The sequence below is a fragment of the Diceros bicornis genome, chromosome 32 (genome assembly GCF_020826845.1).
Source record: "Diceros bicornis minor isolate mBicDic1 chromosome 32, mDicBic1.mat.cur, whole genome shotgun sequence".
Taxonomy (NCBI): Eukaryota; Metazoa; Chordata; class Mammalia; order Perissodactyla; family Rhinocerotidae; genus Diceros; species Diceros bicornis.
This window is the reverse complement of record NC_080771.1, coordinates 34,691,584-34,716,981: the sequence shown is the minus strand read 5'-3', so window position 1 is coordinate 34,716,981 and position 25,398 is coordinate 34,691,584. Positions and strand designations below refer to the sequence as shown.

General features: G+C 51.6%; 1 protein-coding gene across 3 annotated transcripts; it reads right to left on the bottom strand.

Moving 5' to 3' along the window:
- Positions 1 to 1,356: 1,356 nt before the first annotated feature.
- Positions 1,357 to 25,166, bottom strand: IRF8 (interferon regulatory factor 8). Of its 3 annotated transcripts, none has more exons than XM_058528422.1 (9): positions 25,114 to 25,166; positions 21,496 to 21,670; positions 15,901 to 16,084; positions 13,329 to 13,417; positions 11,753 to 11,858; positions 10,518 to 10,568; positions 5,192 to 5,578; positions 4,285 to 4,400; positions 1,357 to 3,691 (listed from the first exon to the last, which is right to left on the bottom strand). In XM_058528422.1, the coding sequence occupies exons 2-9, from the start codon at positions 21,667 to 21,669 to the stop codon at positions 3,515 to 3,517; spliced, it is 1,284 nt and encodes a 427-aa protein (XP_058384405.1). In that variant the 5' UTR covers position 21,670; positions 25,114 to 25,166; the 3' UTR covers positions 1,357 to 3,514. The 3 variants fall into 3 exon arrangements, with proteins under 3 accessions (XP_058384405.1, XP_058384406.1, XP_058384407.1); XM_058528423.1 differs by having other exon boundaries at positions 10,518 to 10,565; XM_058528424.1 differs by lacking the exons at positions 21,496 to 21,670; positions 25,114 to 25,166 and adding an exon at positions 16,235 to 16,390.
- Positions 25,167 to 25,398: the final 232 nt, after the last annotated feature.

Sequence of the window (25,398 nt, the reverse complement as noted above, 5' to 3'; positions counted from 1 at the left end):
TGAGAGAGAGTTGTTAATATGCCAATGCCCAGTGCGCATGTTCAAGAGGAAGATATAGATTATGAGTGAGTAGAGACAATTGCTGCTTCCTCCTACTTTTAGTAAAAGCAGCCAGACTTTCCACTGAGAAACCTCTCCTCCCCACTCTCAGCCCACTGAGCTATTAAAATTACAGTCATTAGTTATAAATCATTTTTAGAAAGAATTTCTAAAAACTTCTGAGTAGTTGAGTCGCAAAACTTTCTATTATGAAGAGTCTGAATCCTCACACAAATAATTTCTTCCCGATAACCACAGTAGCTTCTTTGCAGAGACAAATTGTCCCTATAGCACACAGGGATGCCTGCACAGCCAATCCCTTTCAGGATTCTCCCAGGATTCCCAGGGCCCAGCAGATCCTGTGGATGCTTAACCCAGGGGTCATCATCTTAATCCATCTGGACATTACAGAGGAAAGAAAAAATTTTGCATCGCAGATGGATTTTGCAAAAATTAGCGCACTAAGTGGCAATCACTCAGAAAGTGATCATTGAAATATTTTAATTTCTTAAAATGCTTTTAAAATACAAAGAGTGAAGGCTATTTTCCAGAATGTCACATCAGCCTGTTCTCACGAGCTGCCCTTCGGGTGCCAGAAGCTAATTGTCCAGAGGAGGGTCAACATCTCAAAAGTTAGTTCAGATCTAGGGCCCTGACCACCGTTTCTAGAACCCCCAGTCACTACTGATGCATCTTGTCCCTGAATTCCCTCCTCTGCAAAGGCAAAGCTCCCCCCCGCCCCCGCCCGAGGTCGCTGCAAGGAGTTGAGTGAGAAGGGTTTGTCAACGGTCTGCACAAGGGCGTTGACCTCTGGGGAGCAGCAGACTTCATCGAGTTTCCACATTTGGCCCTGAACCCACAGGACAGAAGAGGGCTTGCTTATAAACAAAACTCCTAGCTGCAGTGTGCGGGAATTAACGTGACTCACTGCAGGGATTTCTAGGACAGCCAGCGCTCCCCCTGGCTGCCGCCTCTTCCCCAGGCCGGAGAGCTTGAGCACTGCAGCCACATCTCGTCAGAATGCCTCTCAGACTGAGCTGTCAAGTACAGGCCTGTGCCTCAGTCTCCTCATGTGTAAGCTGCAAACAGGACAGTCACAGTCCCACCAGGCTCTGGGCTCGCCTGAGGCTGGAGAGCACGCGCATTGCCTTGCAGCCAGAGTGTGCTGGGTGACACGGCTCCGCCTGGGTTGGCCGGAGTCCATCTGACGGGCTTGTCCTGGGTTGTTCAGCAGGGAGCCCCATGAAGCAATCTCCATGACTGGAGACTGGGTGTCCCTCGTGACTTAAAAAAAACAGAGCACACGTCAGCTTTTAAAAAAGAGCACTTTATTTTAATAAAGAATAAAAGAGATCAATATACTTTTTAAATGGATACAAAAATAAATATTCATTCAGCATATGAAAGATGTGTGCTTTAACATTTCATTTGAGCAAGAGACTAAAGCCTATCGTTATCTGACAAAATTTCAGAAAACAGGTCTGTTATCCTCAAAAATGTAATGCTGGTTTTGTTGGCCAAAGAGGAAAAGCCACTTTCTTTTACTGGAGTTCTCCTATATTGTCATGTGAATTCAAACACATTCAAAGGCCCTCTAAGGATTGAGTCTTGCTCCGCGCTACACCCACACGCCTTCATAGCAGGAGCAGTGGGAAGAGTGAACGGGTCTTCCTAGGCTTTTCAGTTTTACATCAGAGACTCTTATGGTCACAAGGCCACAAGGCTGGCTGAGCTGAGGCAATCTTGTCCCCCAGACCCCAGCTTCTCCCACTTCTCAAAATGAGGGTCAACAGGCGAGGCCCCTTCCTGCCCTTTCACTGTGAGGTTGAGTCAGGGGTGGGGTGACCCAGGCTGGGTTATGAAGGAGAAAGAACAGAGACAAGACTCTCCTCCCCACCGCCCCTCCCCTAAGCTGCCCGGGGTCTCCACGACTGCGGAACTGACTCAGCCACACCAACAAACAGCAGTGCTGGAAGGGGGCTGCGTAGGTGCTCAGCACGCACTGTCCAGGCCCAGTGTATCACGCAGGACACAGACGAAGAAGAGGCACCCCGATCTAGCAAAATACAATGGTTTTTTAAAAAACGATGTTCGATCCTGAGGTGATCGTACAGCGGTTGTGGAGGTGCACAGGCCTGGGCACTGGGGGGGGGGGGGGTCGCTGAGACCACGTGAACTGCCCTCACCATTAAGCCAAGCCACTGTTGTCAGCCTTCTGCCCTAGCTTTGGATTAATATCATGATTCAGGGCAAACATTCTGACACATTTTTGGGTAGTAAATGCATCCTATTTGCTAGTAAAGAGGGTAAGTTCTTCCTAGGCTAAAACTGGGACTTTCCAGTTTTCCAAGGGAATCCCATGTATGACTCTGTTGAAGAGCAGACTTTGGGGTGGACGGGCCATCCTGAACCTCAAGGACTAGGGATGGGAAGGCGTTCTCCCACCACGGCCCACCCCGTGCCCAACGCAGGGGTGAGAAGCTAACACATCGCACCCACGTCCCCAGCCACTCCAGCCTCACACCCAACACCACCGGCTGATGGATGGGTTGGCTGAATCAAAGCCACAATCAAAATGCTCGTACAATCCACATTATTTTTTGAACTTGTGGTTTATATCCCGCCCACTTTATATTAAAAAAAAAAGATTCAAAGCAGTTTACAAGAGGACATGTAAAATAGGACAATTAAAAGTATCTTTAAAACAGGTCAAAACCATTTAGAAAGAAGAAAAGAGAGGTGTCTGGGATGATTTAATTACAGAAATGAAAAAATAAATTTAGCTCTAAGCTTCCTGGCAACAAAGGCCCAAAGGGAAAAACATATTGTCTGAAGATCAAAACACACCGTGCGGCTGGCGATGGAAAGGCTCTCCTGGTGCCTGAAGTCCAGGAAGAATATATGTTCTTCTAACAAGCCAAGAGTTTCACTTTCACTTATTAAAGGGAGGCTGGTATCTAAGGATTTTCAAATCTTACTAACATGCTTAAAAGTAAAAAGACACTTCACATCCAATCAAGCATATGAAATCATAAATCTATAGCTTTAACAAAATATAAACACGAAAAGCAGTCTTCTGACAAGTTGATCTTAAAACTCCAAATTTCTTTACCGGAAGTAGCTATTTGCTAGTAAAATTGAATGTCTTTGGAAATATCAATTATCTCCAAACGCTGAAAGAATCATAGTAACTAATAATAATTTGGAAAATATGCAGGAAATACATGTTTTAACCACAGGTGATAGCTGCAGCATCCAGGCCATTGGGTGTGAGTCTCAATGTTTCTATCTGAACAGCAGGTCTGTGACACACTTTGTTCTGGATGGCGAGTCCTCAGAGAAGGCCCTTCCTAAATTAAGGGCAGAGTACGGCGTCCCACCCCGGTCAGAGGGATCCACGTCCTTAAATAATTACGACAGTAATTGTAATAATGAAAGGCGAGACATGCGTGGATGGGGTGCCCGAGAGAGAGACTTAAACAGTGATCTGTTGGTTTTCTCTGAAAAAGGGTCTCTGGTGTGAGGCACAGATATCTGGAAACATCCGGAAGACCTGGTCTGGCTGGGGCTCCTCGGGAGCCTGCATCATGGACCCAGCACTGCAGCTCTTCCCAGCTTCTTCCACCAGCTGCCGGGCGTAGAGCTGCTCAATCTAGAGGGATGGTGCACAAGGTCAGAGACGGAGGTGGGAGGTGAGATGGGACTTTCTTTGACTCTAGCCAGGTTCTGATCACCCCAACCCAAAGCTATCATTCAGAAGCTCCACACGAGTCCCAAATGAATGGACCCAGAACAGGCAGATGCCAAGAAAAGGCAAGCAGTATTCCTTCAAAGACTCCTATATATACTCCCCCAATATTGTCCCAATCTGGCTAGCCCGTGTCCAGAATTCCACCATTAGAGTTTCATTCCTTTGACTAGAGTTAAATAAGGGCTTGCAAAGCCCTAATCTGTCACTTAGACCTTAAGGCAACTGAACAGGTGGAATCTTTCTGGAATGGAGGTTTTGATTTAAAAAAACAAAACAAACAGAAAAGGGAGGGATACACATATTGTGAGAATCCTGAAACACTAGAAGATGGTTCAGAGGTGGCAAGCATCCACTTCCCCACTTGAAGATCCCGCCCAGGCCTGCCTCTGCATGCAGGTGTAGCATCCAGTCCTGTTCTCCAGCCCAAGCATAAACAGGGGCCCGACGTGCAGCCAGGAGATCTGGCCACAAGCCCAGACGCTGCCCGTTCTCACCTGCACGAGAATGAGTTTGGAGCGCAAGGGGGTCATATCTGGAAACTCCTCTCCGAAGCACAGCACCACCCTGCTGTCGGGAAGCCGGCCTTGGCTGTTGTAGAACTGCTGCAGCTCTGTAAGACAGAGGGGGGCGTGTGGGCAGCTCTGGGCCTCACCACCCTCCTCACCCAGAGGACCCACGGCGCCTTCGCCCCTGAGTGCACCCGCCACCCCGCCCCACTCCAGGGCCCCTTCCCCAGGAGTTCTCAGGCGGGGTGGCAGGAGTGACCTGACACCAGCTCCCAGGCGGTGCTGCTCCAGGGCAAGGAGCAGAGGGCTGTGGGGGCAGAGGGGTAGCCGGCACGCAGCATGAGAGGGACTGACTTCATACCTGCTGACCTTGTAGGAGGCACGCACGGGGGACCCCGATTCGCATGCCTCATGGAGCAATGACAGCCACCACACAGCCCTCCTTTGTGTGGCTGCTGTCCCCAGGACGCATGGGCACGAGGACAGTGTGTCTCAAAACGTGCACACCTGTCCCCGGGGACCCTGCCAAGATGCAGATCGTGACCCTGGAGGCCTGGGGGGGGGGCCTGAGACTCGGCACTTCTAACCAGCTCCCAGGGCATGGGGACAGCGCACCACGGAGTTGCAGGGTGCTAAGTTCCTTAATCCTCCCGACAGCCATGCGAGGAAGGTGTACCTGCACCCCCATTCTACACACGGGGAGGTCGAGGCACAGACAGCTTCCCCAGGATCGCTCAGCGAGAAAAGCGCAGAGCCGGATTCAAACGCAGGGGCGCCCCTCCTGCACCCTGCGCCCCTTGCTCCTCTAGGGCCCTCGCTGGACTCGAGGGGCGAATGGCACACGGGGAGGGGCGTGACCTTTCAGATCAGGGCAGCGGCAGCCGGTGGCACAGACCTCGGAAGAACTGGCTGGTGTCGAAGACCTTGACCACCTCGTCGCGCTCCAGCTTGTTGGGCCTGTCCTTGCACAGCACGGCGTTGCCGCTGTAGAACACGCGGCCCTGGCACAGCCGCTTGACCAGCACGCCCTGCCGGCTGCTGTGCAGCAGCACGCCGCGCTCCAGGTGCCCGAACAGCTTCCGCGTCACCTGCCTCTGCCGCTCGCTGGGGATGGCGTCGGCCGGCGGGAAGCGCACCAGCTCCAGGCCCTCGGGTCCGTACAGCTTGGCGCTGGGCAGGCCCGGCTGGCCCAGGGACAGGCGGCAGCCCTCGGGGCAGGTGGTGGTGGTCTGGCCCACCAGCTTGCCCCCGTAGTAGAAGCTGATGACCATCTGGGAGAAGGCTGCAGAAAGAGGGGGATGGGTCAGGGGAAAGGGGGCTCTCTGGTCCTTTCTGTGCAAATGCCCAGAGCCTTTCTTTCTCCCAAATGGGGGCTTAACTTTCTGTGTACCTGGGACCTCTTTGGCAGTCTGGGGAAGGTCACGCACCCCTTCTGAAATAATGTTTTTATAAGCATGAATACACACACAGTTCAAAGAAACAAATGATTCAAAATATCAGAACTGTTACCATGTTCTCCACACTTCTGGGGAAGGTCTCTAACTACCGTAACTTACAAGTTGTGCTGAGGGTAAAGGATGTTTTGACAACTTATTTTCTTAGGAAAATAGTTCCATCTCACTGGCACTGGTACAACACCGTGATACAATGTTATATACCCCATATATTTTTATATATGCATAACATACCATGTTATACTATAGATATATACTGTTTCATATACTATAGAACAATGTGGCCTGCCCCCCGCCTTCATAATGGAAGGAAATGCTAGATTTGAATTCCAGGTTAGTACAAACAAAGATGTCATCTTTTTCTTGACAAATTCACAATCCCCTTGGGGTTCCCTGGATTTCAAATTAAGACTCTCTCCAAAACCCTTCATCCAAACCTGTCCTCAGGAAAGAGTCTGAAAACACTCCAATTAAGGCAATGTTTCCCAAAATGTGCTACACATAAGATGAAGGGGGGGGGCCACAGCATTGAATAAATGAAAAGATTATCCCATTTTTAGTATTCTCTCAATCTCTCATCACCTCAAAAAGAAAGCCCCCCTTTGGCACTGATGGATCTGTAACACCTCATCCTGACACCCCCCTTTAAGTAAAGGCTGAGAGCAGGGGCTCCGAGCCTCGGGCAGGTGGGAACATCCCCAGAATTTCCACAATGTGTCTGGTTTTTGCTGCATTCGCGTCGACCTCTGACTTCCTACTTAGAGCAAGAGGCACCGGTTCTCCTTTTGCAGGCAGTGATAGCTGGTCCCCATTTAAAATAAACTTCAGTTTTAAAAAGTGAGATTTAGAGAAAAATACTATGTTTACAGTCCAGGTGGTACACAGATATGAAAAAAGACTGCAAAGGTGAGGCTCAAGTGACTACAGTTTGGGAACCTCTAAACTAAGGTACGAATGAAGACAACAGCTAAACTCGGGGATGCTCCCAGAGGAATCTGCATTTTAATGGCCTTAAACTATAAGAATTACACGCACTATCAATGAGCTTGGTAGTTTGGGGTACCTTCTAAGTGCCCCAGACCAGTGCAGGGCTGCCCCCTGGAGCCACATAAGCTGTGAACTGCCCAACTTCATGGTGCCCCTAGAGTTGTGCAGTGCACCATCTGCACAACTGTCAGGGGCGGCCCACCTGCCTCGCCTGGGTTAATGCTGCTGTGCACTTATAATTCCTCGGACCCTCCCACTGGGCTCTGCTCCAGAACATTTGCTCAAATAGTAAGACTCCCTGCCTACTGTTCACAGGCTCCATTTTCTCCCATGTTGGAGTTAAACGGCATTCTAAAATCATGCGGGGTTGAGAGTCAGAGGTTCAGATGCCTGAGTCCAACTCATATTATTTGGGGACACTGGGGCCCAGATGGGGTCAACGGCAGGTAAGCAGCAGCACCAGCATCTGACCCCACGTCCCATCATTCCCGTCCCCATCCCCCGCCACCCCAAGTCTGTAACGTCTTCATCACCCGATGATCTGACACACTTCAACCCTTCACTCGAGAACAATTCTGAACTTTGTCCCAAATGAATGAAACGCTCCAGATGACTCTGTCGCCACTCTGCCCCTCTGCCTTGTCATGGCTGAGGCCTTATCTCATACTAGCGCCTCTTGGTCATGTGAACTGGCTGCTTCAGAGGCAGCAGCAGAGAAAGCGCCCAGAGACGCCCAGGTGGGCCATCCTAGTGTCCCCACTCCCAGGGACAGCTCGAGCCTAGGGAACGTTAGAGCTGGAAGGGCCTGAGCAACGACTCACCGCACCCTCCAGGTGAGCAGTGAGATCCACGGAGGAGAAGCGACTCACCAAGGCTGCCAGGTAACTCAGGGTGGCCCTTCTGCAACTCTAAGGGCCCTGCAACCCCATCCTGCTCCCCACATAGCCACTCGCCCACCAAGGACAGCCCTGCTGTAGGGCAGAGCAAAGATGCCAGGAGCACAGACTCGGAGCCCGACCCCCTGATGTGTAAACTCCAGCTGTGTGACCTGGGGCAAGCAGTTTCACCACGCTGTGCCTCAGTCTCCCCATCAGCAAAGTGGGATAATAACAGCACCCACGTCACCAGGCAGCTGTGAGGACTGCACGAGCTTGTATTTGCGCTCGGCACACGTCAGTGGCACAGAAGCAGTTATTACATAAACCGGGGCAACAGGACAAAAGATCAATACACAGACGAGACCCCTGAAGTTACAAAGCGCAGTCGCCAGTCTACGCAGTATGGACCAAGTGCTCCCAGTGCTCTGGACCTAGGAGCACACCTGATCCTCACACCAACCCCATGAGGTAGAGACCATTAGCAACTATGCCCATTTTCCAGGTAACGAAACTTAGGCACAGGCAGGTGAAGGCGCCTACCCGCAGTGCCTGGATGTGCCCCTGCCTCCCCGGCAGGCAGCTCCACATCTGCGTTCTTAAGCACGAGCCACACCATCAGGTCCCAACACCGCCCTTCACCCCATCATTTCACACGCACACAGTCGAGAGCACAGACGGCAGCACAGTCGAGTTTGGATCTGCCAGCACAGCGGGCATTGTGAACACCACCTCTTTAAAGGGGAAGATTTCACATAAAAATCCAGACCTCTGGCTTCTCGAGAAAAGTGCGGAAATCGAGCCTGGCTGGGTCTGTAAGCCCGCAGGGCACTCACCACCGCTGAGCAGCCCGGGGAGCCTGGGCTCTCCACTCGGCCACAGTCTCCACCACTCCCTGCTGTCTTTCACCAGCCCATTTCACTCAGCACCTCGTCCCTTCAGGGTGAAGCACCGCAGACCCCTGACATCGACTTATTTACACAGAGGGGGTGTGTGTGAACTGAACAGAGGTACCACAGTCCCCCAGTTCTGGAAGAGCGTTTCAGGATTTTCTGTGCATGAGGCAGTGGCTGAGCCACCTCCCCTGCTGTGCGCTGAGACAGCTCTGGGATCACCGAGGAAACTTCCTCCTCAGATCACGCCTTCCCTCACCCTGTGCCCGGCCATTCCCCTGCCCCCAGAAAGCATCGGTCAGCAGACTCCCCGGGCCACGGCCCAGAGCTAACCAGGTCAAAGGCCGGGTCCCATGACCCAGGCCTCCTGGAGCTGGGCCTCGGGGAAGCATGGCAGCCGCCCAGCGGAGGGCAGTCTCAAGAACAGGCGTGAAGCCAGGCCCCAGGGTGCAAACCCAGCCACGCCGCTTACTAGCTGTGTGACCTTGGGTGAGCAATGGAACCTCTAACTCTTAGCTTCCACCTGTGGAGCCAAGTTATGACAGGCCCCAGCCCACAGGGCTGCTGTGCAATGGGTAAGAGCTCTACGAACAGGGCGGGGCACGGTTTTCTTTATACCTTTCTTGCCTGGGTGAAAGCCTGCTTCCACCACCCCAAAAACACTCGTCCGGAGAGGGCCTGGGCCAGGACACTTCTCTTCTCTGAGCCCCAGTTCCTCCTCTGCACCAGGAGGCCCCAGAGCCCCGCGCCCTGACGCTCTGTGGCCCATCTTGGTGAGTCAGGCTGGCGGCTTCTTGCAGAGCCGAGGAGCCACTGGGGAAGACATGCCATCAAGGAGCCTGAACATACATTCCAGGGGCCACTGGCAGGAGCACAGCTCGAGTCCCCAGAGTAATTAGACAACAACACAGCACAGAGGCCACCTCTGCCCGCAGGTGCAGACAGGACAGGCCTAGGCCCATATCCCACCTCTATAGCCCACAAGCTGCATAACCCAGGGCTTCTGAGCCTGTACAATGGCAACAATGATGGCACCGGCCTAGAGGTGGTGGGAAGACGGAATGAGTCTCAGCATTGATCCCGGCACCCAGTTAGCATTCAATAATGTCAGACACCACCGTCATCACCATCATCACCACCACCATCAACATCATCACCACCATCAACATCGTCACCATCACCATCGTCATCGCCATCACCATCATCACCATCATCATCGTCACCATCACCATCGTCATCACCATCACCATCATCACCATCATCATCACCATCATCACCATCACCATCATCACCATCATCGTCACCATCATCATCATCACCATCACCATCATCATCATCACCATCACCATCATCACCATCACCATCATCACCATCACCGTCCCCATCATCATCATCGTCATCATCACCATCATCACCACCATCATCATCATCACCATCATCACCATCACTATCAACATCATGATCACCATCACCATCACCATCATATCATTATTATTGTTATTAGCATCATTATCATTATAAACTTGGGTGTGGGAGAGAGTAAAGGAAACCGACACTGGTGACATTCATTGGCCAATTACATCCCTACCAGAAAGTTCTAACAAGACCTGTTTAATCCTCACAACACTCCAGTGAGGTAGTTGTTGTTATTGTTCCTACTTTACAGAGGAGGAGCCTGGGGTTCCAAGTGGTTCAATTACGCCACCTGGGGTCACACAAAAGGGGCAGAGCTGGGCCTTGAGCATGTCTGTCTCCACCCTCTTTCTCTTGCATAGTTACACCTGCAAAGAGCTCTTTGGATCTATTTATTGGTCCAATCCAAGAAGAGGCTCAAAAAGGCCAGCAACTTCATTGCTCCCAAATCAAACAGTGAGAAGGAGGAATTGGGTTCCCACCTTCCAACACCAGACCATGCTCATCCCAGGACCCTCACAAGCCCACACAGGTCCTTCAAGCTCTGTCTTCAAAGAGCACCCAGGCCCCCTCCCCACCCAGCCCAGAGCACCTCGTACCTGAATGGTGTGGGTCATAGGAGGTATACCCCGTCACCAGCGACAAGCCTGCTAGATAAAGAAAAGCAGATTCAGACCAGCCAGAGCCAGTTGTGTGCGGTGAACCAACCCAAACGCTCCCTCTCCAAAAGTTTCTTAAAAAGCCACACATGGCGTGCTCCTGAGGCCCAGCCACAGGCTTCCGCTAAATTCGGTGTTTTTCCCTCCCAGCTCGGCGACCCATGTTTCATAAACGCAGAAAACCTCAACCCAACCAGCATGAAGGGGGCGGAGACTTCCTCTGAGCTGTGGGATTTCTGACCATGTGTCAGTGTGACACTGTGGGGCCACATTTCCTTCCCGCCCAAGGGCCTGCTCCTGAAACATCACTGGACTACGCGCCCCCATCCAGGCCTTGTCTCTGGAGGGGAGCCGAGGGCCCGAGCCAGCTTTCCCAGAAGTGTTGCTGCAACACTCCCCCAGGGAGAGAGGGGCTCTCCCAGGGCCCCTCAGTCAACACTGCCACCCCACAGCCCGGAAACCTTTGAGGCCGGCTGGGCCGGCTGTCATCTCCCAGTCTCCCACAGGGGACAGTGGGGAGAGGCCAGGGAGGAAACAAGGTGCTCGTGCTCACAGAGGGAGGGCTGGTCCAGGCACGGGGGAGGGGAGGGTCAGAAGCTAAGAAAAGTGTGAAGGCCTCATTCAGCCCTCATGACCCCTGGGGCAGGTCCCGGAGTCTCCACTTCATAGAAGAGTAAATTGAGGCTCAAATAAGATAGGCAGCTTCCTGACATGGGACTCAGATCCAGGGCTCAGAGTGAGCAACTGCCCATGCCAGGCCCGAGCTCCCCTCCTCTCCAGATGCCTGGGCCATCCTTGGCTCTGAGGGGGCCCCTAATGTCCTAAGAGACTGGCTGGTGAACCTATCGGACCTATGACCTCCATGGCCGAGAGCTGCACCCTTCCCTGGTCTTGGAGAAGTTCACCACACTCCCTCCCCTCGACCTCCGGGAGCATGGGGGGAGAGCAGACACCTCCCATGGGAAGAGCATGTGTGTCTTCCTGGGAGGCAGCGCCTAATGGGGCTAATGGCATGGCTGGGCTCTGCCCTCGTGGTTGGAAACCGGGCACCTCTCTGGGCTCAGTTACCGTCCATAAACAGGGATCAGAGTAGTACCACCGCCCCCGCCCCCACCACCCTGGGCTGCTGTTAGGCTGACAGGAGTGAAGGAGGAGTCCTGGGCTCCAGTGCTCACCTGCGCTGGGCTGCTGTGTCCACCACTCTGGGAGGAGCTGATTCCTGCAGGCCTCTGGTGGGGAGGGACTCCTCTTGACCATCCCCATGTAGTCGTCCACGGAAGGCTGTGCAATCGGGGGCAGGAGAGGAAAGCAGAGCGGTCACTGAGCGTCCAGAGCGGGACTCCAGTGTTTGTGAAGACAAAGGGCTTATACTTAACTAAAACCACATCATCATCTCTATTTCATGAGACAAAAGGAAAACGACCCTTTGCATCTTGAAAGATCCAGGACAATCAATCCACCAGGCTTAGTGATCAAACCACGTGACCAAACGACCAGCCCCTCCAGGGCTGCTAATAAGTTTACTGGCTTTTTACATGGAACCGCCTGTCACAAAACCAGACGGCCCAGTCATCCAGCTGCCCTGATGCCCGGAGAAGTGGAGAAGTCCTGGGACGCCAGTGACCAGTGACTCTGCACAAGCTCTGCCGTGCTTTGGCCAATCTCACTCAATACGCCATGTCTGTTTTCCATCTCTGACCCATTCCTTAAAGGAGGTTGATAACTCCAATTAGGAAACGCTTTGCAATCTGCTTTTCCCGTGATCCTGGCGTGCCAATCCAATGATCTCACCCTCTTAGCTGTGTCGGGACAAAAGCCTTGAGTGGAAAATGGGACACTGCTGGAGAGTCACGAAGCCAGGAATTCAGCCGGTCTGAGCCAGAGACCGCCGGAAGCTTAACAGCTGCCATCTGCAGGAGGCAGGCAGCTCCCAGAGGTTCCACTGCTACCTGCATCCTCTGACAGCCAAGCTACTCCTAAGGACTCGATTATTGCCGTGTTGGTATTAAGAAGAACTTCCATCACACCCAGACCACCTTTTGTGAGGGCCATGTGGGAGTATTTTAGCTATGCAATGTCTACCTTGAAATATCCATAAAAAACATAGGAAAGAGGCTAAAGGTAGAAGAACATGCATCCAAATAGCTAAAATTGGTACTCAAAAACCCATGTGTTTTGCCCAAGGAGACCCCATTAAGCCTTTATTTATAGCCTATAAACTGTGGGTTTATGTACAATTCTAACAAGCTTGGTTATCTGGCTTTCTGGCCCATCAAGGACTAAAAGCTGCATATTAGGAGACAGGCAGCCCACAAGCCGTGAGAGCCACCAGCACAACAACCCACGTCCTGGCAACAGCCCCACGCAGCAAGGGAAGTGTACACTATGTCCGCTGCAGCCTGCCTGCGAAGGCCAGGGAATACACGATGCAATTTCAAAGACTGTCATTCGAAATGTTTACCATATGAAAAGTTCAGAGCTTGAGGAAACTTCACTGACGCAGAGCAGGCAGCTCAGCCCCAGCCCTCGGGATGAAGGAGGGGATACAGGTGAGGGGGTGAACAGGTGGCGGAGGCTGGCCTCAGGAGGTGGCGCAGTCCTTGCCTTCCATCCGTCAGGGTGCAGGCGCCGCATCCTGGGACAGCCAAGGTCCCGCACCCCTTGGCAGGGCAAGAACAATGCCACTGCCGCCAAAACACATGCAGCTGCTGCTGTCGGGGCCAGACCCCCAGAAATGCCGTCCCCACTTACCTCCTTGATCAGCTCGTCGATTTCAGAGCGCCCGCACTCCATCTCCGCGACTTCATTCACACAGCCAGGGGTCACGGCGCCTAACTTGCCTACGGAAAACCAGACAAGCGCATGACAAACGGCACTGAGGCATCACCATCACCAAGGCCATAAGCAGAGTTTTCTTTAAATGCTGAGGTGAAGGAAACAAAATTCAATGAGTGTCTACATTGGTTTTGGAAAGGCCTAGATATTTTTTTCCCATGCTTCTTCAGTCATCTGATCAGCAAAGTCAAAAGAGAGAAGTTGGTCGTTGCTGTTTCTAACACTCAGAGGACAAAGAGCACTCTGGTCTCTTCCTTCTGTGTGCCAAGATCTAAAATGAATTCCTATCAGATACCCTCACACCAGGCGTTCGCCACCCTACAGAGGCTACACTTACAAGCTGGGGCATTTGAAGACACCCAGAGATTTCCCGGAAAAATGTGTTTGCAGGTTGGAGTCTTTTTTTCGAGTTAATTGGCAGGAAATCTCTTTTTGGCCTTTCCAAATACACATCTGTACACACACACACACCACGTACACACACAGCACACCTTAGAGACCGGCCTTCACCAGGAGTCTCCTGAAGGCACCTGAGTGTTTCCACAAGTGCCTGGACCCGGCTCCTTTCTCCCCCTCGGGCCTCTTCCCCGGCCAGAAACTCCCTCATGGAGTCCACCAGGTGAGACGTGTTCTGACCAGCAGACACTGGTCTGTTGGAACGCATTAGTCCAACCATCTACAGAGCTGACCCATCGTTTCATCCTGCCTGAATCTTGATTCCATTTTGATAGATTCAAGAATTCACTGAGAAGCTGTTGGCGGGGGAAGTAGGGGGCAGGTGGGGCACCCTCACTGTAGCCTGCAAACCACTGAAGTACAGAGCAGAATGGGTCCATTTAGACCTTATGCAAATACAGCGTTTCTGTGCCCCCTGAGAACCTGCTGCTTCTTTAACATCCACCCTTGCAGGTGATGCGGGCTGCACCCCACACTATAAACAAGCTAGGGTCACCTGCCAGTGCAAGCTTGGCTGATCCTGGGGGAGGGGGATGAACAGAAACTTCTCTATTCCTTCAAATCACAATTTACTTCGTGATAATGAAAAATTATCCAAAACTGGGAAATAAGGCAGAAAGATGACTGCTCAGCCTTTCAAAGCCATCCCAGAGTATTCTCTGAGAGGTGTCCCCCTGAGGGTCATGTGATTCTCCAGGGGAAGGTCAGTTTGTTTGACTTACTATTGACTATCGATTAGAGTTTAGACTCAATAAAGTCAGGTGTTAATTTACAGACAATCAAGCTATAAATGACCAGTAGAACATATAACCCCCGGACTGTGGTTGTACTGACTGGGTCGGACACTCACCGGTTTGCTCAGCTGCCTGTCTTTCAGTGACCACAGAGCAGTGTCTCATATTCTCTGTCAAACAACCTTTGCCACCATGTTGGCTCCCTCATTAATGAGTTAAATGACTCTGACCCAGGCTCACTGTATATTTGTTAGAGTCACAATTTTAACTTTTTTTTTAATTATACATCAACATTTTCAACCTCCCCATAGTGGGAAGAGCTCAAACTCAGAATTTCTGCACAGCCCTAAGCAGTCTCTGAGGGTTCTATTTCTTTCAGGCATTACTGGACTACCAATAAGATTTTAGGGGGAAAATGATGCTGAGCGAATATTCTAACTGCTACATCCAATGGCTAAGAAAACCAATGTATCACAAGAATTTTTAAAGCGGTGATGGTAATTAGATTTTATCTCATGGGCCAGCTCTGATTCACAGCAGCTGCATAGCACACCATTCTGAAAAGGATTCTGAGGCCAGATATGAGCTCAAAACATTCCGACTGATTAGTGATGTCTGAACAGAGTGCAGGATGCAGGACTAGGGGATGTGTGGCAGGCTTTGTTATTCCTGCTTTAATCTCTTCACAAATGCTTTCTTGGGATTTTAGAGCTGGAAGAGACTTCAGCTAGTATCACATCCCGGAGTTCCCAAACAACAATCAGGATCTAACAATATATCGAGGCATCTCCAGCAATGAAGCCAAGAGTGCCAGCAGCTGCAAATTCCTTCAAGAACTTCATCCTCAACCCTTATCATCCACCCTTTCTTTGTCCTGCTGATTTTCCCCCAGCCTCCTCTGTGAGTTGCTAAAAAACAAAAGGAACTCCTGATCCACACTGTCGGAGGGTGCTCACTCCTGTCCACTCCTGTACTGAGCCCATGGAGGTCCTGCAGCGTGTTCCCGGTCTCACAGTCAGGAGCCGCAGAGCTGGCTGCAGCCCAGTCTCCCCGCCCTTTCCTCCCATTGGCCGCCTCTCACTCAACTGGAGGCTGCCACTTGGTCAGCAGATGGTGGGTGAGGTCAGTGGAAAGAGGCCTCACTATCTGCTTACACAAAGGCGAGAGCTATGTTGTTTAGCTAACACTACTCGCCCCAGACCCTGCTGGCGGCGACTTCAACCCCAGACCAGGGCCCTCCGGTGGGGCTGCAGGCCGGGCCGCCTCTGTTGGGCTGAGTGCCCGTAAAGGATAGTTACATTTTTGCTCTTCCTCGGGGACGATGCGGTAAACTTTGTATGGCTCGGAAATGTCCAGCTGGGACCGGTCTGTCACTTCCTCAAAATCTGGGCTCTTGTTCAAAGCACAGCGTAGCCTCGTCTTCCAAGTGGCTGGTTCAGCTTTGTCCCCTTCCTTAAACTTCCCTTTAAAAACTGCCCAGGCCTGAAGGAAGAAAAAGAAGCACATGAAATACACAGCCTGCCTCGAGACCACCGATATCCACGGCCATGGTCGGCGCCAGCACATTCTCGCCCTCCTGAAGGTCATTTTTGGCTGTCAACTCTCATTCAAGCAATTTCAGGACTTAGAGACCTCAGTCAGACCACTTTCTTTGCCGGACGTGAAAAGATCCGGGCCAGGAAGGGCTTCCCCCAAGATTGCCCAGCTGAGCTGAAATTCGAACCCAGGTCCAAGGCTCCTCTCACAAACACACACACACACACACACACACACACACACACACACACACGTTGGATCTGCCTCTTGACAAAGCCTTCCCTGGACCAGAGGCCCAGGAGGAGCCTGAGGTCAAGCAGCACAAAGAGGAAGTCGCACATGGTTTCACTAGAATGTTCAAAACAAAGAACAACTTGTTGCTTTTTCAAATCAACCCCTAGCTAAAATTTAGCATGAAAAGGGAACATTTGCAAAGTCTGAATGTGGTCATCCACTGCCCTGCTACTTTTAATAGAAATTTTGTTTTGCATTTTGGCATTTATTCTAACCCTCCCTGCCCCCACCCCCACCCGGGGCGCTGTTTAAAATGCAGTGAAATGTTCTCCCTCTCTGTCGGGTTTTCGCAGCTCTGTTTTCTGACCTCTCCAAACCTTAGGGCCTGAACCAGGACCAGAAATTCAAAGCTGGAAACTTAAAGTCAAAATGTAGAATGGGGCAGTACTAAAAAAAAAAAAAAAAAATCAAACATGTAAATTGGGATGTGAACAGTTTTAAGATTTCAAAACTGGAATACAGACACACCCATTAGGAGGTTCCTACTGTCAGGTGAAAATAACCTTCGGTGTTAAGCAAAGTCAGACACGTCTTCCAGCCTAAAACAATATGACATCTGGAGGGAATCCTCAGCCCTCACTCAGGAAAATGCAATTCCAGAGGTAACTTTCCCAAGGTGACCCAGTCTGGAATTAAGCGCCAGCTGTCCTGACTTCCAACCCAATGGAGCTCCCTACAGCAAGCGTTCTCAAGCTCAACGCACACGCCAACATCCTGGAGAGCTCGTGAAAATGCAGATTCCTGGGCCCTGCCCCTCAAGATTCTCATTCAGTAGGTGTGGGGTAGGTCTGGGAATCCGCATCGTTAGCCAGCATCCCAGTGATTCTGACTTAGGTGGCCCAGAGGCCACACTTCCAGAAGCTCCATAACCCCATGAGTCACGGCTCCATTGCAAACAGTCTCAGCTTCTTTCCCGGCATGTAAGACAAGACCTCACAGCCCAGGGCCAGCGCTCTCTCCTCTATTGAGGCCCTGAGCTCAGATTTTGCATCTCTGCCTGAGGTAAAGAAACTAGAAGAACATTCCTATTAATGAGCATGAGCAGTCATTTCCTTTTCTGACATAGATGCAAAACTCCCCTGTAGAAATATGTTTAAAAGTAAATAGTTTTCAATCCTTTCCAATCATTTATTAACTGCATCACAGATCATGTATTGATTTACTTTTTTTCAAAGAAATATAAGAGCATGTACACATTGAACAGTAATTTCAAATTTTTATTACGTGAAATCAGTTTCTCCACCTTGGCACTATTGCCATGTGGGGTTGGATCGTTCTTGGGGTAGGAGCTCTCCTGTGCATGGACAGATGTCTGAAAGCACCCGGGCTCTGCCCACAAGATGCCAGTAGCACCCCGACCACACTGTCACAACCAAAAATGTCTCCAGACATTGCCAGGTGTCCCCAGGGGGTAAAATCGTGACACACACACCCCCATTTGAGAACCACTGGGTTCATCCATATTACAAATGGACCTGAGGAGCACGGATGGGGGCAATGTAAGGACCAGCTGGTATTCATCCGGGGCGGGCACAGCCTCCGGGGCTCTGTGGTCATCGCTGGTTCATTCAAGGCTCACACTGGCCCGTGGAGACAGCCAGGACATCCACAGAGGAAAGAGGCCCGTACTCAGGAAGCGCCTGGGCAGCCTCAGGTACTCTGCTTCCCACCTGCCCCGAGCCCTTTGGGGGCTCTCTGGCTGGCTCTAAAGTATCAGCTTAGCTGACCGATTTCTCAAGACCCTTCTAGAGCCAACACTAGACAGAACAGAGTGATCCTGAGGCCCCCAAAACAGCCTGCACCGTGACGCGCGTCTCCTGTCCGTGTGCTGCTCTGCACTCTCAGCAGCAGCCAGCATGAACCAGGACCACCAACTCGTCCTGCTTGAACATTATTGTCTCATCTTGTGTTTTAAAAATCAAATGCTATTTTTTTCCTCGAAGGCCTACTGAATTTGAAATATCTGTGCTACTAAGTCAGGTCTGGTTCATGAAGGCCTATCATGATGCCCAGTCAGTGAGAGGAGAGACAGCCAGGGAATCAGAACCTCGGTCAACCAGACCTTACCCCTCAACTTTACGACAAGGAGGCAAAATACTTTCTCAAACACAAACATGAGCAATATTAGGGCCCCAACAGTATACATAGGGATGGTACACAATGAGCTAATGTCTTTGTTTCCTTTTTTTTTAATTGAAGCATAATTGACATACAGTATTATATTAGTTTCAGGTGTACAACATAGTGATTCAAGCTAAATGTCTTTTTCAATCTCCCCTCTCTGGTCTACACCAGGAAGCTGACCTCAGAATGATGCTGCAGACAATGAAGGATCCTCTGGTATAAGTGGCTTCTCATGATCCACTTACTAAGGCAGCAAAACAGACTATTTTTTTCTTAACTCATAAATGAAAGATTTTCTATGACTGTTGGAAACAAAATGGTTCTCTATTAACCGGAAATCCCTAAGATGGCTCCATCTAACCAAGGCCTGACGGCTGACTTCTCCCAACAGCAAAGACACACTCGTTCAGCAGCGCACAGACACGCCCCCGAGGATGAAGTGAGCAAGCGCAACTCAGGGAAGTGCCACATGGTTCTTCCCATCTGTATTTTCACCAGCCCAGTCTGTTGCCCTCCCCGCGGCCGCTCAGCTCTGGGTGGGCACCCGTGTCTCCCTCCCGCCCCCATTCCTGCTGAGATTGTAGACTCATTTCAGATTGCCACATTGAGCGACTGCGTAATCAACGGAAACATTGGGAATCTTGCACATTTTTCTCAACGCTGTTGAAACGGCCATGAAGCACATTGCATAAGTGCATAAATCTGGGGCTTTATTTCATTGCCTCCACGGCATAAGCTGAAGCAGGGAGCAGGGAGCAGGGAGAGGCCTTGCATCTCGGCCAGCAAGCCAGGAGCCAGGGTCATGCAGCCTGCTGGTCCAGCCCCTCTGCTCTCCTCCTAGAGGTTTTACTGATGGTCGACCTGCGACTGTGCCCTCAGCACCCCACGCCTCTGCTTACAGCTGTCCATCCTGGCCATGGTCAGCTCCCGGTGGGGTTCTCAATGGGAAGGGGACAGTGTGGCCCTGGCGGGGGAGGCATCTAGCAATGTCAGAGGCATTTCTGGTTGTCACACAGGGGAGAGGGTACTACTGGCATCCAGTGGGTCGAGGCCAAGGATGCTGCTGGACATCCTACAGTCACAGGACGGACCCCCAACAAGGAAGTATCTGGCCCTAGACGTCAACAGCGCTGAGGCTGAGGAACCCAGGCTTACAGCTGTCTATAATCTGGAATTCGCAACCAATTGGGTGGGACTTGGGCACTGTTTGAATTTAGCCAGAGTCATTCCCAAGAGAAGTCCACCATGATGCCAGAGGCAAAAACCTTCCACCAGAGAGGACTCCAGAACACCACCAAGAACGAAAAAGGAGGCACCAGCACTGCAAAAACCTGCAGTGTCCAGGCTCCTGCCCCGGGTCCTTGATGGGAAGAAACCTGCCAGATGTGCGGGCCACATGGGGCCCCTTGAAGGTGAGTGCAAAACACCCGTATGTGCCCATTTTTTTTGGAAAGGGCCATTAACTGGCATTAGACTCTCAAAGAGATCCGTGACCCCGGATTACAGAATTAACAGAATTGCTAAAGTGTGCAGCCCCATTGCAAATGTCCGGCAGAGACTTGAAGGCCTGAAATGCCTCGTAAGCCAACTTTGCCCTATTCATGCTCTACTCTGAGGCCAAGGTATGATCTTTTGTCATTTTCGTTCTTTCATATCAGAAGACAGTGGTCCCTGGCATAGAGTCTGGCACTGCACTGGGTCCCCCACGCCTCGGCCCGCCTCATTCATCCATGGTCTTGGGTCTAATTCTTGCCCTCCACAACTCAGCCTCCCTCCTGTCCCCCACACTCACTCTCCCCTCTCTACCCCCGGCCCCCAAATGCCCACAGAACAAGCACACACAGCAGCAGTTTGCAATCTCGGCTCTGAGTCAGACCAGCTGGGCTGCGTCTCTTTGCAAACATGGAAGCCTGGGCTCCCCCTGACCAAGGGTCCCAAACCTCCCAGGGTGGAGCCTGCGCTTCTGGAGCCTTACAGAAGCCCACAGAGGACTCTAATGCCCCACAGGGGACTCTGAGGACCCACATGGGATTCTGATGACCCACCAGGAACTGTGATGACCTGGCTGGGCTGCAGAGCTGGGCTGCCCTGGCTCCTGGCTCCTCAGCCTGGATCTAGATGTAACGGTAAGAAATCTGCTCATCAGAACCGCTAGGGGTTGGGAGCACAGGCTCATGGTCAGGCTGCCTGGGTTCAAATGCTGGCTCCATCATCCAAGAGCTGTGAGATCTTGGACAAGTCACTTCTCTCGGTGCCTCTACAGAACAAGGACAAGGCCGGCACCTACTGCACAGGACCGTGTGAGAGGAGAACAAACAAAACACACAGGGCCAGGCCCGGCACAGAGCAAGCTCGCAGCGCTGGCTGTCACAATGCAGGTGGGAGAACTAAACAGCAAGGCTCCCATGCGTGGTGACTTATTACTCTCAAGGGAGGCAGGACTATTTCAGACACGTGCTGCAGGTTCAGGACGTCCCACGTGACCCGGGCCCAGAAGTCAGGGCAGACGGCATCTTTCCCATTTGAGCAGAAGTAGTAACTTTGAAAGAATGATGACTTAAACCTTGCCTGGAATTCTAAATGGAATTCAGATGGTAGCCCAGAGGATAAAGTCTTAGTCTAAAGGCCTCAAAACAGTATTTTCTCTCCGCATTTGCTAGTCCTCGTGCCAAAGAAACGGGAGGTGAAGGAAGTGCCCTCAATTTCCTCCTTGGAAAAATGCCAATGATACAACTGACCCTAAAAGTGATTAAATCATATAACAGATGGAAAATCACCCAAAAAATATTTTTTAGACACATTCAGCATTCAATCAATGCTTGTTTAAAACAAGTGGGTTAATTTTCAAGGTTATAAGAAGACGCCACCCCACACCTCCACCAGCCGCCGAGGGAGGCAGAAACTGCGCTCGCTCTGGGGGAGGGGGCTCAAGTCCTTACCTTGAAAATGGAGGCATCCACTTCCTGATTATAATCTTGTTTGCCAGCGTGTTTCCAAGGGATCCGGAACATGCTCTTCTCATCGTTTTCCCAAATCAGCCCTGGATACATGTTGCTGTCGATTTGCTCGATCAGCCACTGCCGCAGCCGCCGGCCGCCGTTCCTGTCACACATCCTTGGAAAGAAGGAAAATGTTCCGTGATATTACAAATATTGTCTCATTAATCACAGCAACCCATGTACTTAGCCAAGAATTGCTAACAGGAAAATCAGAGAGTCACGACACAGGTGCCGCGTGGGGGAAACCCACAGCTCCAGGAACTCTGGGCCACCTGCCATGAGAGGACAAGGCTCACCTCCAGGACCACAAACCCCTGAATGGAAACTACAAGCTCCCTGGGAGATCTGCAGCTGCCCGCCAGCCAGACGTTGGCCCCACCTAAGGTTCTGGCTGTGCTCTTTCCAGCTTTCACCCCACGCTCCATTTCAGGCAAACACAGCCACATCTAACAGCATCTTTCCATTTTTAGCACAAGATGAAGAAAAATCACTTTTACATTTTCAGGTCCCTTCAATGAGCAGCCCATCATCTAAGAGCCAATTCCACTAGGTGATGTCCAGTTTGAGCACTGTTAAGTGAGCAAATATGACATTTGTGCTCTCCAAGAAAGAGGAAATCCTCAAGGCTATCCCTTCCAGATTGTTCCTTCACAGCTGGTTTAGTGATAAGAGCATGAGTTTGGGAATGAGACACAGCTGGGGTCCCATTCGAGTGCCGCCATCTCTCAGCTGGGCGACCTTGGATCCTCACTTGGCCTCAGTGCATCAGCGACGCTGGCTGAAACGTGGGGCTAACTGTCGGTACTTGGAGTCACTGTCGTGAGGACTCAGACGACATGCACAAAGCACCCAGGACAGGGCCTGGACCTTGGAAGATTCTCTCTGAACAACAGACATCGTTACTATTGTCCCAACTTTCTTCCTCGGGAACGTATACGACCACTTGGGAGACAGTGGACAAGACTGCGGAAATCCACTGTGGCTGCAGAACAGAGTGAAGTTAGCTGGGCTAGACTCTTCTAAAAGGCACAGAATCTGGGGACCTCGCCATCCCAGGCACCCAAAGACATCCTTTGGCAGAACTTTCTTGCCAAAGCAGGCAGCTTTCCCGACAGCCCAGAGAAAGAGAGAGAGCGATCACGCCAGGCCGACTCACAGCCCACACTTACAAGAAAGGGGTGGAAATCCCCTAGGCAGTTGGACAGACGCCCACCCCCAAAAAAATACATTTCTATTCTTCCAGTTAAAATCTGACCTCTTCAGGCAAACAAGTTTGAAACAGTCAGCAGTGACAAGACACAAGTCCCCAAGCATATGGTCACATCCAGAGTCACATGGTCCATAAAGTAAGAAATACGTGTTTTGGAAACTCCAGCTACACTGGAGGTGGCTGTGGGCTTGGAAAGGGGGTCCAGGTCCCAGGGAGAAAGAGGTGAGGTCTGACGAGGGCCAACTGTAACTTTTTCACCCAATAAGCCCAGCTGCCCACTTGTGGATTTAAAAGGGGCAAAGTGTGGGAAATAGAAATTGGACTTCAATTTGGAAACTACAGACTCCAGCAAAGGCTTTTCTCTAATTAGACCTCAGCAAAGTCACCTGAACTGCTCTGAGGCTCTCCTCATCTGAAAAGTGAACGGGCCCCAAGCGCCCCAGATTCTAACATGGTCCCTTATGTTTATAAATGAAAACGGACAGATTGTGGAGGGGCACCCAGTGAGAGAAATGAAACACCACCAAGCACCCTCCAGAAAATAACTGAGCCGGGTACAGATTCCTACGTATCTTTCCTGAAGGCAAGTCAGGAGATTCTCCCCTTGCTTGAGGAATGAGCTGCGTAGAGGAGGGCGAGAGAGGCCAGAACACAACAGAGGACTGGGGTCTGCGGATCTGTCAATTAAACGAGATGTTCCCATTCCTCAGCATCTTGCTCAGCCCCTTAGTCCAGGTTAGTAAAGTCGAGTCTGTGCTCCAGGAGCCTCCTGACGTGAAAAGCAAAATTTTGTTTGCATGGGCATTTTTCTAGAAAGCAGGTCGACACCATCTCACCAGGATTTCTAATAAATTCATAACCCCAAAATTGTTAAGGACAACTGTCTTGGTGATTTATAAGAAATAGAGAAAAGAAAGTAAAAGAGATGGCATGGAAAGGAAGAGTGAGTCACAGAACACGAAAGCTGGAAAATGCTTTAGAAATCATCTAATCCAGCCCCTCATTGTTCACAAGAGGAAAAACTGAGGCCCAGAGAGACACCCCGACCCCCAGGCCCGCCAGCATGGTCTGATTCCACTCCTTCTGCAGAGAAGAGCAATGGAGCACAGGGACAGCCCCACCTGAACTCTCCCTGAGACCACCTCCAAGAGTCTAAGCAGCATTACAAGCCTAAGATTCTATTACATGATGATCCATAATGATTTATTGAACACTAACAAATTAATTCCACCAAATGCCGAGCCAGGAAAAATTTATAAGCCCAGTCACATGTTTATAACTTCCTCTTCCTTGATTTTTAGGTAATAATTCTCTTTACGGGCCGAGTCCTATCTGGAGCTAATCTGCATCCCTATAAATGGGTCCGGGGGTCAGGCTTCCCAGGCGGGAGGTGATAAGAGGCTGCCCTGGGCCCACCCAACCCGGAATCCAGGATGCACCCGAGAAGTGGTGCAGGACTCACCTTCTCCCACCCTCAGAGCCCCTGGGCATTTGTCCTGGCCGCCACAGACCCCCATCCCCAAAGACCTAAAAGCATCAAAGCTGTCTCTCCCTCCCGCCTCAATCCTCCTGAAAAGACTAAACCACCCCTAAATCTTTTCACGGAGGAACCTGCCATAACCCAAAAGGACACGCTCAGAACCATCGTGTAAGTACCGGCTCCTAACCTAGGTCAAACAAAAGTGTATATCCCCCATGTGTTGGGGGGATAGGTTAAAATTCTGGAAAATTCAGTCTCCAGTTTCCACTCATAAAGCACTTCCCAGCTCTGCGGAAGGAACATATCTGGCCCTTAGAAACTCTGCCCTTCGCCTTAGGGTTCATTTTACAGCAGAACGCTCTGTGAGCTGGGACTCCTACACAGACTTTCCTGCCCGGGACGACTAGGCTATGATGGAAGCAAATTACCTCAAACCCACTCAGAAATCTGTCATCAATCAGAACAAAAAAATCCAGTCTGCCCCCTTCGCAGAACGCCGCTGGTTACCAGGCGGTGTCACAGTGTCGCCCTCCAAGCGTGACTCCATGCGGTGGGATCCGAGCGGGACCAGGATCAGGTCTTATAATAAAGGAGTCAGTATTTCCCTACATTATATGAGCCATTCTAAACTGTTGCATGCAGACCAGATTTTTTTTTTAAGGAGATTCTTTTTAAGCACAAGACATTCTTTGAGAGCAGCCACAAGGATCACCGACTTGGGCACCCGGTGTGGATTCAGGAGAAACAGGAGGGAAGGACACAGAGACCCCGCCCGGCCCGGAGACGGGGCGGCCGCTGCGCTCGGCTGGCCGCCGTCTGGCCCACTCGCCCAGGCCCCGGCTCCGGCCCCTCCCGCCCCGGCCCCTACCTGCCGCCGCGCCGCCCGGCCCGCCGCCCGCCTTCGGCCGCCGCCCGCGTTCCCACGCTCGCCGCGCTCCAGTCTGCGGCCGCGCGCTCGGGCGCCGCCGCAGGTTTAAGGGCGGGGGCGGGCCCGGCGCGCGGAGCGACGGCCGCGCGGGCCAATGGGCGCTGGAGGGCCGGCGGGGCCGCCCAATGGGCGCGGCCGCCCGCCCGCCTTCTTCGAAGCGCCGGCTTTCCGAGAAATCACTTTGCGCAGAGGCGGCGGTGGCCGGACGGTCCGGGCGTCTTCCGG

What these genes read in the sequence shown, in the direction of transcription:
- IRF8 (XM_058528422.1), bottom strand. Translation starts at nt 21,669, where the DNA reads ATGTGTGACAGGAACGGCGGCCGGCGGCTGCGGCAGTGGCTGATCGAG. An exon ending in TGGATGCCTCCATTTTCAAG is followed by an intron (nt 16,085 to 21,495) that starts GTAAGGACTTGA and finishes TTCTTCCTTCAG; the next exon opens with GCCTGGGCAGTTTTTAAAGG. An exon ending in CACCAGCCAGTTCTTCCGAG is followed by an intron (nt 4,401 to 5,191) that starts GTCTGTGCCACC and finishes TCTGTCTTACAG; the next exon opens with AGCTGCAGCAGTTCTACAAC.